Raw genomic sequence first — 13,969 nt, forward strand, 5'->3', positions numbered from 1 at the left:
TAAGGAATATTAAAACAAATAAACTTGAATTTGATTCTGTAAAATATGAAACATGTAGTGCTATTTATCTTTAAAATATTGTTTTAACATTTTGTATAATGTTTAATAAAGTTCTAATTGATTATGTTAAATCTGAAGCTCGCTCAATCGAACGAACGGTAGATCAACGGAGATAGTAACCATACAGTATTATTCTTACAAGTTTTGCAAGTACTTCCTTCGAACCCTTCTGAGCACATGCATTGGTTGTTTCCATAACAACGCCCAGGATAGCAAGGGGACAAGTGTGAACAAGTGGCAACTGAAAACAAAGATTTATATATCAACAAACAATACCTTAGCAAATGAACAGATTAATTATAAAACTAAAAAAAAAAAAAGTTTGAATTGACGAATTCCTTTTTTGACAAGATCCTGTTTAAATGTACTGTTCATGACTCTGTGCAGTCGCTTGCACAGTGGGTAAATTGGCCTTGCAGATATTCATAGGCGACTTAGCAAGATTAAATAACAGATTTTTATAGTTGTAACACGAATAGAGCAAGTTGAGATACACCAGTAACATGAGTAAAGATTTGTTAAAATTTCCATTATGAGATAAACGTTAAGTCTATTTTACTGCAAAATGTCAACTTTATAGGTGTTAAATCTAGTAAGGTTGATAATCATGACATTTAGATTACTAAGACATGTTTTGTGACGCCTTAGATGTATTTGTTTTTTGGGTTGTATAATCACAAATTTTGAGGCAAGCTTTTTGTGAAAAGAAATATTTATTACTTGAATAGACAGAGAAATTTTCAATATTGCGCGAATTAGAATGCATAAACTGGTTTGCACACTTTAACTAATACACATACATGTGGCGACAGGTCATTCAAATTTATACTAATAATCACACATTATCAAAAAAGGTAGTACAAAACAAAAATTACAAGATGTAGCTACTGAGATTTAATAGTAATATATACACAACTACACAAGGAGTTCAGAGACATACCATTACAAAGATATTCTCCTTAGTAACGTAGAAACAATGATTATACTTTTGGGCTAATCATACCAATATTTTATGAAATTATTAGTCCATGGGAACAGATGGAAATCAGATATCAATTGGTTACTTCAGTGTCCATCTCTTATATAATTGTACGTACGAAGAAATTGAGAATGATAGCTATTACTGTACACTTCGGATTCAGTTCCGTTTTGACCATTATCATTTGCATCTAACAACATGACAAACTTAAATACAAGTAAAAAATATTTACCATTGGATTAACCAAAGGCAATAAGATACAAAATTTATCTAAATAGATATTGTCTTTTTTTTTAAATCTTAATCCGGGAATACTACTTACCTTAAGTTCTTATTTATTTCCGACTTTTGATCGATGGACACATTTATAAATGAATACAAATGGCTAAAATCGGTTCAAGTTGCATTGTTTTTTTAACATCTCATTTACAAAAAGTGTTATCTAATATGGCATTGTATTTGTTGAAAAAAATTATATTTTTCATTTAAATGCGATATATTTTGTTTTATTCAAATTGTATATTTCTTCATTTGAATGCAATAATTTTGTATTCAAATGGTATAATTTGTCATTCAAATGCAATATGTTTTATTCAATTGGTATAGTATTTTGTTTTATTTATATGCAATAGTTGCATTATGGGAAATTGTTTGACGTCACAATGTTAAATTTGCAACAACGCAAATACGGAAAATTAAAAGAAGCACTAACGTTGGCGTCACACATTGGCGTATAGACCGGCGTTCACCAAACGTACAGAGAAAATTGACAAAGTCGGTATACGTTAGTTTCACGCCAGAGGAACGCTAAGCAATCGTTAAACGCGCGTTGCATCAGTTTGAAGTACGTCGAAATACAAAGGTATATACTTGTTGAACGCTACAACTCGAGGAAATTTTAATGCAGTGTACAAATTTTCACCTAACTCAAGTGTGTGTCTAGCGTATACCTGTACGATACACGCACGTTATACATACGCTACAAGCGCGTTGAACGCGCTACAGATAAGTTTGAGACACGTTTAGAGCACGTTGTATACGCTTCGATATCGTTCGACTTTAACTAAAACGTATGCGGGTATGTTTGTAACAAACACCTCATAATAGAACGTCAAAGATACGACCGGGACGCGTCTCAAATACGTTCAAGAATTTTTTTCCTTCGTAGCGTGCATTCAATCTACGTTAGACAAACACCAGACATACGCAACCATACGGTCTTCGTACGCCCAATACACGCTTAAAGCTTGTCGTGCACACGTTATAGATATGATTGACAGGTTTAATGCATCCAAAATTACTAGCGTATTGGCATGATTTCTGAACACGCCCAGCGTACATCGGAGCTATACGCTGATGTGTGACGCCGGTAAGAAGCTAATCTGCTGATTTAAAATCAGGCGGTTCTTTATACTAATGTCGGTGACTCTGCCTAGGAGAAGAGTTCATATGACAACCTCATAAACATGCTTAGAACAATCTCGTCTATTGCCAAGTGAAAATCATAAAATAGTTTGTATACACACAAAACTCAATTTAAATTTTGTTGTAATATATAAGATAAAGTTGTGTGTGTTTAAACTTACTTCCATCACATATGTCTCCTGAATGTCCAGCAGTACATTTACATTCGTTAGGTCTGACACATGTACCAGAGTTTCGACACTGTGGAGAACATATGGCTGAAAACAGATAAAATGCAGAATCATTAAAACGTTCCAACATGTAAACCTTAAATGACAAACGCAAAACGTGGACAACGAGAAGCAAACAATAACAGATAGGAAATACGCATTTTCATATATCGACAAGAATGATTCGATCGATAATGATTTAACTACATGTACCTTCGAAACAAGTTGTAGTTTACTGTTGATAGTGCATCGTTACACGAATATACACTTGACATACTTGCCAAATTATGTTACCTTATTATACTTATCAACGATTAAGACACAACATTTAAAAAAAAAAAAAAAAAAAAAAAAAATTGTTCGAATTTGTATTCATAATAATTATGCTCAATTAATTACAATGATAAAATGCAGAAAAACGGTCCAAAAATATGTGAAAATATATTGAGATGTGTGTTCATACGAATAGCAGTCATATTGCATTGAATTACTAATTTTCGGAAATCAAATCTTCAGCACAACCTCCAACAACATAAGATGTATTTTGATGCTAAGAAAGGTCAGAAGTTGAAGGAACTTTATAAATACAACTATCCTTTCATTATAAACATGGTCAGAGGTTGCGGGACCTTTATAAAGACAACTATCATTTGATTATAATCATACTTACGAATATTGCAGTTTAGATTTCCGTTATGTCTCCATCCTGGACAGCAGTAGTTTTGTGTGTAATAGTATGTTCGTCTGTACCCTCCCCAGTGAGTACACCTGTCATATAGGATATTTTATCTTGTAATTTATTATTATACCATACTACTAACGATGTAAATTTACACAATGATTTTTGTCAGTTTAACCATACATAATCGTGAGTGGTATATACACTCAATTTCAGAAATTGAAATTACATAAACGGCTTCAATTTTAATTCACCTCAATGTCTCTTCCGTGATCCCGAGTCCAAAAACTTTCAATATCCAAAATTTATAAAAATGTTAAAGACAGGTTCGAATCAAATATAAAAAACAGATAAGGACTTAGGTTGTTGCATGAAGATGATATATTCTTTAATTAAAAAAAAATTCCAAATAAAATATAGCAACAAATATGTATAAAACAAATATTCGTATTTTCATGTGCGTACTGAAGTCCTGGCTTCTATACGTTTGATACGCACAATGGAATAATAGCCCACCAGCAGAAGTATTGACCCTTTTGTAGTAATAACATAGCCGTCAGCAATTGTTCATACAGAGGTGCAAATTTCGAAATTAAAAGTGTTAGGTAATACTTATGTACATGGAAATCTTTTCAGTATTTTCTGTTAAACATACACAAAATCGTTCTTGGTATACATTAGAATTCAGAGGAAATAACATGATCGGTACTAATTTTAATGCACCGGATGTGCATATTAACAATTAATGTCTCTTCAGTGAGACTCGAATTCAAAATATTTGAATTTCAAATTTTATCCCGAAGATTGTTGCATTTCTTATCAAAACTCTGACATTAGAGAATAATTATACATTTTGTCCTCTGTGGATCCCCAATACACATAGTCATATATATGTGATTAAAAAAAAAAAAAAAAAAAAAACAGAACATGAATGTACAAAAAGATAACATTATATAGCTGTTAATATACTTTCAAGTTAAAATCACATTGAAGAAAAATTCAGAAAAAAATAACTAGGCTAGCTATAATATGAATAAGAAATCACAGTAGTTTACAGATGTTATCTATAAATGAAGATCGTTGTTTTTGTGATGATGTACAGGAAATCATTAAAGACAATATAAAATTTGGAAACATATTTGAACAACCTACGTATTGGAAATAATCTGTTTTTATATTAGTGTCATTTTGTTCAATATATTGAAAATTGATGTGACTGTCGTACAAGTGAGAGGTTTAGAACTATAAAACCAGGTTCAAACCACCATTTTCTACACTGTCAGGTATATGACAGTTGTTGTCCACGTTGTTCGTTTGATGTGTTTTATTATTTGATTCAGAATTTTCCGTTTAGAATTTTCTTCGGAGTTCAGTAATTTAGTGAATTTACTTTTTTGTTTAGATGTAATGTGTTACAAATTGTATGTATTGGTTCTTGAATAAGTCAGTTAAAAATACGATGAAATCAAGCATGAAAAACAAAGAACTACGAAAAAGTCAGATAGCGACGTTTTTTTAATAATCTTTTCAAGAGGCCTATCGTGGCTGTAACTTTGATTTTCAGTTCAGGTTTTTCATTTTCATTTTCTTTTCCGTTAATCCATTTATTTTATACATACATTTATATCTATGTGTATTGGTTGAAACAGTATATACAACAAGGACTCGCTTAGCATATGTTATATGGGGTTCGTGTTGCTTATTCTTTAGTTTTCTATTATGTGTCGTGTGTGCTGTTGTTTTTTTTGTCTTTTTCGTTTTTGCCATGGCATTGTCAGTTTATTTTAGATTTATGAGTTTGACTGTCCCTTTGGTATCTTTCGTACCTCTTTTATCGACACTTATCAATTTGTTAAGACCTTAAAGTGTATCTTGCCAAATAAGTTTTCGTTGTCATTCTGGTTGTATTGTATTTGTAAAATATTTTGATATGAAGCAGAATTTCAATCAAGTTTTTGAACTCTTATTGATAAAATGCACTTACGACCACCACCACCAACATCTACAGCGACTGTAATATCGGAAGGAACTTGCTATTCGAGTACAATAGTTTCTGTAAAATATGACGAAAAGACAAAACAATCGTGTAGTATTATAAATTAATTTTAATTACCAAATGCGTTTATAAACGACATACTAAATGTTAAATGTATAATATAAGAAAAAAAAAAAAAAAAAAACAAACCGGAAATTGTTAAAATTTAAGATGATTCACAGAAATGATTTTGTGATTCTCAAAACCAAAATAATTGTAAATAGAAAGTGATATTAATCGAAGAAAAAATGGGACAACTTATTGGCCAGAACGGGCAAAAGACAGCAACAAAGCTGCTTACTCGTCAACTGGGACCGCAATTATCTTGCAGTGAGGTAAGCAAGTGTGTGCAATGTTGAAGCCCTCAATGAAACTCTGAAAAAAAAAAAGAACAAGAACAAATCCGTTTTCCACTGATTTAGTTTTATTTCAAGTTCGTCTTGTAATTTGCCTAATGAATTGATAAATCATATGCTTCACTTTCTTTCAACAAATAAAAGAAAAGAAGGGGAAAACAGTGCACTACACCAATCAAGAATATGAATTACGATATGTTTAAAAAGGGTATGCGGTGTCTATTTCATTTTAGGGACCCATCATTTTGCTTATGGCAAATAAAAAAATCGAATAATTAGTGAAGGATGGTTATATCAAAATTGAGGCCAAAAGACGCGATTGTGTCTCCGTATATGTTGAACATATTCATTCTCATAAGTTACAAGTTTAAATCAAACCGATCAACGACATCCCAATGACGCCTGTAAAACGATTTAAAATATAAGAAGGCAATAAATTGTGTACTGAACGATAGTTTATTATTAGAAAACTTGATGTGTTAAATGATTTAAGTCAGTTAATAACTTACTTACTTTATGCAATCGGCATGTAGGGCAGCAACAAGTTTATAAGTTAAACATTAATCAGTTCAATAAAGAAATACTTTCTCACTTTGAAGATCAGTTACACACAAAACCTATACATATACCACACTTTAATTAATAGTTATCTCACAAGGACGCGGTCTGTCAGTGTAAGATCACCCCGATGGCCGGAGGCCAGAGGGTGATCTAACACTGACACACCAAGTCCGACTGGGATAACTGTTTTACATCCCAGCTGTTTTAGATTAGACGAAAAACCATTTACAAATCATAAAATCTAGTTTAGAACGCCACATAACCATAACATAAAATTGAGAATGGAAATGGGGAATGTGCCAAAGAGACAACAACCCGACCATAGAAAAAAACAACAGCAGAAGGTCACCAACAGGTCTTCAATGTAGTCAATATACTTTATATATTACTATATCATGTATATGATGTATACCCTCTTTGACCCCCAAACACGATGAGTAGATATCAAACAATGTAAACTCGCCCAACTTGCCAATCGGCCCACACTATATCGCCACTTTATAAGAATATCGTCCCACTTTTTGTTACCGACTTGCCCCACTTTGAAAAAGTGTAAAATCAAATTGAACAATCAGTCTGAAAACTTACTAATTAACGGAAAAGATTAAAACCCCACTGAATAAAGGTCTGACAACTCGCCCCACTTATAAAAAGATCTTGCTTCGTTTAAGTATGTCAAATTACTATTCTTTCGTATCAAGTCGTCCTGGTGTAGTGGTATGTGTCATGGCTTCATATGCCTAAGGACTTGAATTCGAATTCCAGCATATACACTGGATTTTTTCTATGTGAATTTTGATAGATAGTCTTTTCCGTATAATTAATTATAAGTTTTATTGTGGATTTGACATTCCCGCCAAAATGCTACAGAACAAAGGGAAGCATGCATAACAAAGAAACTCAAACTGGGGTGATCTGGTAGGGGTAGGCTCAGATCACCCTGTTAGAACAAAAGATGCTGGGATGTAATCCACAAAAATGTTTATTAAAAAAACGGAACGCGGCATCTCAATATTGATAACATCCAGTATAAATTCCTGACTGCACTGCGGTTATTCCCCATTGATATATGGTACAGCTGGCCACGTTATTACTTGTGACCTAAAATTTTCGAAATAAAACAAATGAGACGTGGAAATCTTCCTGGATCGGTTAAGACTGTGAGGACAATGATACAAGTTAGAATAAAAAATGAGCATGTCTATGGTATTACATTTATCTTAAAATACTCAAACATCCATAAGCGTTTGTTCTACCCTTATGCCAAATGTGGTGTTTCTTTCCGCTGATAAAGCCTCGATTATTTTTTATAATTTTGTTAGATAATCTAATAAAACAGACATATTGCATGATAACAGAAATATGTATTGATAATTTACTTGAAATATTAACAAATATCACTACGATATCAATCACATGTACTTATCATAAAAACGAAATATCTGTTTAGTATTTATAAACATGTGACTTATCTAACCTTGAAGCTTTTATATCCGATATGAAAGCTCAGAAATAGTTTAAAAAAAAAGAGACGAAAGAAAACAAAGAGACATTCAAACTCAAAAGTCGACAACGCCATAGATAAAAAAAATAGACCAAAAGACAAATAGTAGTTCACAAAATTCAACATAAAAAACTAAAGACTGTGAAAGACGAAACCCAACAAAAACTATAGACGATATAAGGTACTCCGGAAGGGCTAGCAGATCCTGCTCTACAACTGTCATCTGTCGAGTTGTGCAAAAGTACAAACCCGGTAATACGTATGAATCAGTTGGTCGCATTTGAGGTACGGGACAGTTACTATACTTTTTACAACATATTTGCTATCTATAAAACGGATAGCACATAACGGTCAACTAAGTCGTGATCGTTATCTTCAGCACTTTATTTTTGTTAAGAAGAACAAACAATTTATGTACAAATACTTTTACTATTTGAATACATCATACGTCGCAAATAAAGGCAACAGTAGTATACTGCTGTTCAAAACTCATAAATCTATGGACAAAAAACAAAATCGGGGTAACAAACTAAAACTGAGGGAAACGCATTAAATATAAGAGGAGAACAACGACAAAACATTAAAATGTAACACACACACCAACGGATTAAGCATTAGACAAAATCCGATGAGAATAACCAATATAACATCAAAACCAAATACCGTGACACACACACAGAAACAAACTATGATATAACAATGGTCATTTTCCTGACTTGGTACAGGACATTTTTAAAGAAAAAAATGGTGGATTGAACCTGGTTTTGTGGCATGCCAAACCTCCCACTTTGATGGCATTGTTAAATATAACTTTAAAATGACAACATAATAATACAGGACTACAATACAAACAAATAGCAGAACGTATTTGGCAAAGAAACACATGAATAATAGATAACAAAAGGCATCAGGTTTAAAATTCATTACGTCAAAAACGCGCCTCGTCCAAACAAGACTTATCAGTGACGCCCAGATATAAAAGTTCGAAAGTTAAAAAAAAGGGTACAAAGTAGTACAGATCTGAGGATCAAACGTTGAAAAAGGTTGTGCCAAATACGGCTAGGGTTTTTTGCTTGTGATAAGAACATCCTTATTATATAGAACAATTTATGCTATTGCAAACAGTAAATTTTATCAAATGAATATAAAAGATTTACATGATAAAACTGACGTCTTAACTAATTACAGAAAACAAAACCCGAATACATAATACATTGAAGACCAACAAAGAAATAATACACACCCGACTCATTGACAAACTAGGCCTGAACGCAAAAAGTCATAACCATGACGTCACATACGAAGTGGTGAAATGGCACAATATTACGTCATGCAGACATGTGAATTTCTGAAACAGCACAAATATGACGTCATATTTGAAAAATTATGTCTAAAAAATAAGATAGAAATAGGATTGATTTAAGATTATAATAGAACTAAATACTGATATTACATTTAAACACAATGCACATTGCAACACTAATCAATAGCAATATATATATTTTATATATGTCTGATTTGTTGTGAATCTAACTTCAAACATAAAAATCGTACAGATTACGTTGAACAAGATCAAAACTAATAAATGAAGGCGGTGATTAATTTTCTTGACCATAACACATGAATTTAATAGAAAAGACGTCAACCAATTTGACAAAATCCGATGAAAATTACAAATATAACATCAAACTAAATACATGAATTTGGGATAGATAAGTACCGTAACACGTCTTATAGTAATGCGAATTCACACTCAGCAAAACAGTCACAATCGGGAATAAGTCACGTTCGGTAATTAAAAGATTAGACGACGTAATGACAAACCACAATCTACCATGTGGTAAAAATGTCCTTAGCTAGTTTGGTCAAAGACACATCATATGGATCAACTAATTCGTGATGGTGTCCATAAAATTTACGGAGTGTCAATTTTAATCTGCCCTCCTCATAACTTTGTTGAAGCAGTTTCTATGTAAGGAGCATACTTCTGTATATGAAGTCCGTATAGTGTGAACATGCACGCAAAAACAATCGTTTGATTCAAAATGAAATAATCTCTGAAACTGACATGATCAAGATGCCTGATTTTGTGATTCAAAATATATATTCATTGTACGTTTATATTTTTTTTTAACATTCTAGAAGTATCCTAGGGGAATCAGCTGTACTCCTCTTTCTACTAGGTTACGTTATTCATATATATATACATATATATGTAAGACTCAGATCGACGTCCGGTCTCTAATCGACGTCCGTTCCTCAAATCGACGTCCAAATATGACGTCACAATAAAATAACATTCCAAATCGACGGCTAATTTTATGCCTGTCTAATCGACGTCCATTTTTTTAGCATTTTCTAATCGACGTCCGATTTTGAGCTTCTATAATCAACGTCCGTTTTGGACACAAAATACAAAACTAAACTGAACCGAAAGCAGCTGAAACATTTAGACCTTTAAACATATCATAGTATGTGAGAGTGAGACAAATAAGATCTAGCAGAAAAACTAAGTCCAGTTATAAGTAAAATACGGAATAAATAAGAAATGTGTGGGTTTTTTTTTAATCATTATACTAGACTTAGAAGTATGTAAACAGGTTGTGATTTCAATTTTTCAAAGATTGGTATGATTTTCAAAGGGACAACTATACACCAGAGTTTAAAAAAATGGATGAGAGCAATTATAAACCATACGGCTTTCGAAATGATAAAAACCCATACCGCAAAGGCTATAAAAGGCCACGACATAAATAATGTTAACAATTCAAATAAGAAAATTAACGGTCTTATTTATTAAAAACAATTCCGAAAAACAAATATGACAGACATAAACCAGGGAAACCAATGTACTGCATGCCCATACAGAATTTGTCAGGGGTTACACATGTGTGTGAGCACTTAACCTAGAACAGTGATGTAAAAGCATAACATAAAAACATAATGCCAATTATCTTGTGTTTACGTTTCACTCCAGGTGTAAAACTCAGAAATTTGTTAAAATAAAAACCCGAATTATAATACTCTCAAAACACTTGGCTGTGCTTCTTTATTTTGTCTATTGATGAAGAATGAATAAAGCTCCTACATGTCGTTTGGTTTTCTTAGTCGTTGGGTTGCATTACTAATTGCCTAATCATTATGAATAGGAATGACACACGCTCCTTGATGTGGATCAATTGGATTAACTTTATATCAAGAAAAACTTTAATATGCATGATACCTATTTCGGATTGAAAAATAAATTATGCACATGTATAAGTGTAAACAATTGATATAAAAAAGAAGATGTGGTATGACTGCCAATGAGACAACTCTCTACAACTATAGGTCACCATACGGCCTTCAACAATGCGCAAAGCCCATACCGCATAGTCAGCTATAAAAGGCCCCGAAATGACAGTGTAAAACAATTCAAACGAATAAACTAAAAGCCTTATCTGTGACCAATTTATTATTTATTGATATTGGACATTGATTTAAGACGACAACAATCAATCGGGTGTAGTTTTGGCAAGTAGTGCCGTCACATTGGACGTAGATTAGAGTATCAAAATATTGGACGTCGATTAGAGTATCAAAATATTGGACGTCGATTTGAGAATGTGACGTCAGATTTGGACGTCGATTTGTGAAACGGACGTCGATTTGAGGAACGGACGTCGATTAGAGGCCGGGCGTAGATCTGAGTCTAACATATATATAGAAAGTTTCTCAGGATTATCATCCAATTTCAAAATTACCTGAGTGCAAACATGATAAAAACATTGATTTTTAACACCTTTAAGAATAGATGTACCAGAGCTTATCCGTTTTATCGATCTCCTTTTTTAAAAAAAAATTTTCGGAAGAAAATATAAACGGATAACCGTTATTGTGATTTCAGTTATTATCTTTGAACCCGACCTAATAGATTTGATTTTTATAGAGTCTGTCAAGTCATTAACTAAACGAGAAAATGATGAATATTCAGTATATACCGACCAAGTTTATTCTTGTCAAATCATATCAATCCTTTGCTTTGACTTTTATGTTATGTTATACTTTTTGATAGCTTGATATTTACATTCAGGAAGAGGGAAGATAAATTTTGGTCAACGATTATCTAAAGACGTTTTACAATGCCAATTTATTCTGAGAAATGATCATGTATAATCTTCTTATCCCACACTTTTCATATCATGAACTTTAGTGCATAGTTAAGAGACAGCAGTAGTTTATTGACGTTCAGGACTTGTTATGAACATACCGAATAGTGATAAAAATTCCAACTGCATTGTTTAATCATGATTATTGTTTAAACAGAGCCAGACCGGTTGCATCTTTTTAAAAAATATAAGCATTTCCTGGTGTACATGCATTATACGCCAAACAAGGTAACATAATCTTTTCTGGTTTCATGTCACACATAAGTTGGGACAAAGAGACAAGATTTTATCAACAAATTGGCGACTGTGGTTACATTCTCAGATCAGGTATATCGTCTGATGACAATTACCATCTAAAAACTCAAAATGAGACCCAAAAAATATTAGTAGCTGATTTTTTTGACACAATTGATTGCACAGTACTGTTTCAACATTATTTACTCTTACAGAATAGAAAACATATTTTTATAATCGTTGATTATGAATAACGCGTGAACACAGGCGAATGGTCCAATTTTAAACATTATTTTGGACCTTGTTATTTAAATTTGTAAGGTTGTTATTTTAATTATTTGTGTTTAAAACTTGCTTTATTTCATTTGCTTGAAGACACTATAAGTAACATTATGTCTGCACCACTTCTGCAAGTTTACAAATATTGCGTTTTAACTATTGTTAAGATCTTTTCTTATTACTTATTTATATCTCGTCTCCAAATATGGTCAAAACTTTGTAGGACTATATCTATGATAAATTGTTTTGTCAAGGACACAAACAATCAGAACAAGGAACAAGGAAGTTGAAATTTGGCTTAATGCCAATGTTGCGTGTAAAAACATCAATTTTTGACACTTTTATTGAAGAAAAAAAATAATAATATGAATTAGTGTCAAATTTTCAAGATGAAAGATTTACGCCGTCACCAGTGGTCAGCATTACAAACTGACTTACCGTAATTTTAATACAATGACGATGTCTAGCCGCCTTTTTACGTACAATTCATGCTCTTTAGTTGTGTTTGTAAAATATAACACGCTTGTTTACCTCTAGATCATTGCTACTTAATTTCCAGGGTTAAAAGGTACTTTATTATCAGGAATGTTGAGCATGTAAAACTTGCCAATACTGATATAAACAAAAAGATTGTTGCTTTGTGTAGAGGACACTTGCTATGTTGCTTTTTGGTTTGTAAATCATTCCAATTGTTGCATTGTGACATTTTTTGTTCTTTTGTAAGTGCAATGTTTTCTTTCAGACCTTTTGAACCTTTTAATATATTTATACCATCTACCATCCTATCTGAAATGGCACATTCAATTATTGTAAAAAATGAGTATTCCTATTTCCGGCATGTGTAAAGGGGGCAATTTCTTCAACTCTCTACGCCATGGTGGTTGGACTGAAGAAAACTCACTCTAAATGCTCACAAATAACAGAAAGAATAGTTCTAGTTGGTATACAAATGCAGTTTCATTTCCATGGGAATTATTGGAAAGTCAACACCCGATATTACTAGTGGTGGTCATGATATTTTAATGCATATTTAGGCATTACCCTGCATGTTGCCTTTATAATGATACGAAGATTGCGAGGAAAATAAGCACATGCATTATTTAACAAACTTATATGTTTAAATAATTAATGAAAACAAACAAATATATATATATATGCGCAATATCTTGATTTTCTTGATTTTTGGCTTTTTATTTTATTGACCATTGATGCATATATAGGGAACAGTAGTATACCGCTGTTCGAAATTCATAAATCGATAGAGAAAAAACAAATCCGGGTTACAAACCAAAAATTAGGGAAAGGTATCAAATATGACAGAACTACGAAACAACAGAAACACAATAGCAAAATGTAACACACACAGAAACGAACTATAATGACAAAAAAAAAAAAATCAAAATTTTTGTTTTCTTTTCTAGTGAGTTCGATGTTTTACGATGTACAACAATTTCATGACAATCAATCAAATTGAGATAGTGTTCATTCATAGACATGGCT

The 13,969-nt window shown here is 32.4% G+C and overlaps 1 protein-coding gene across 2 annotated transcripts in view; it reads right to left on the reverse strand.

Annotated features, from left to right (window-relative positions):
• The window catches only part of LOC143065294 (uncharacterized), an 81,380-nt gene that overhangs the window by 46,296 nt on the left and 21,115 nt on the right, over positions 1–13,969 (reverse strand). For both annotated transcript variants that reach the window (XM_076238788.1, XM_076238790.1), the window contains exons 2-5: positions 5,337–5,405; positions 3,344–3,441; positions 2,626–2,721; positions 200–301 (exon numbers count right to left, since the gene is read on the reverse strand). In XM_076238788.1, coding sequence (XP_076094903.1) covers positions 200–301; positions 2,626–2,721; positions 3,344–3,441; positions 5,337–5,405 — 365 coding nt within the window. The remainder of the gene's footprint in view (positions 1–199; positions 302–2,625; positions 2,722–3,343; positions 3,442–5,336; positions 5,406–13,969) is intronic.

The sequence above is a fragment of the Mytilus galloprovincialis genome, chromosome 2 (genome assembly GCF_965363235.1).
Source record: "Mytilus galloprovincialis chromosome 2, xbMytGall1.hap1.1, whole genome shotgun sequence".
Taxonomy (NCBI): Eukaryota; Metazoa; Mollusca; class Bivalvia; order Mytilida; family Mytilidae; genus Mytilus; species Mytilus galloprovincialis.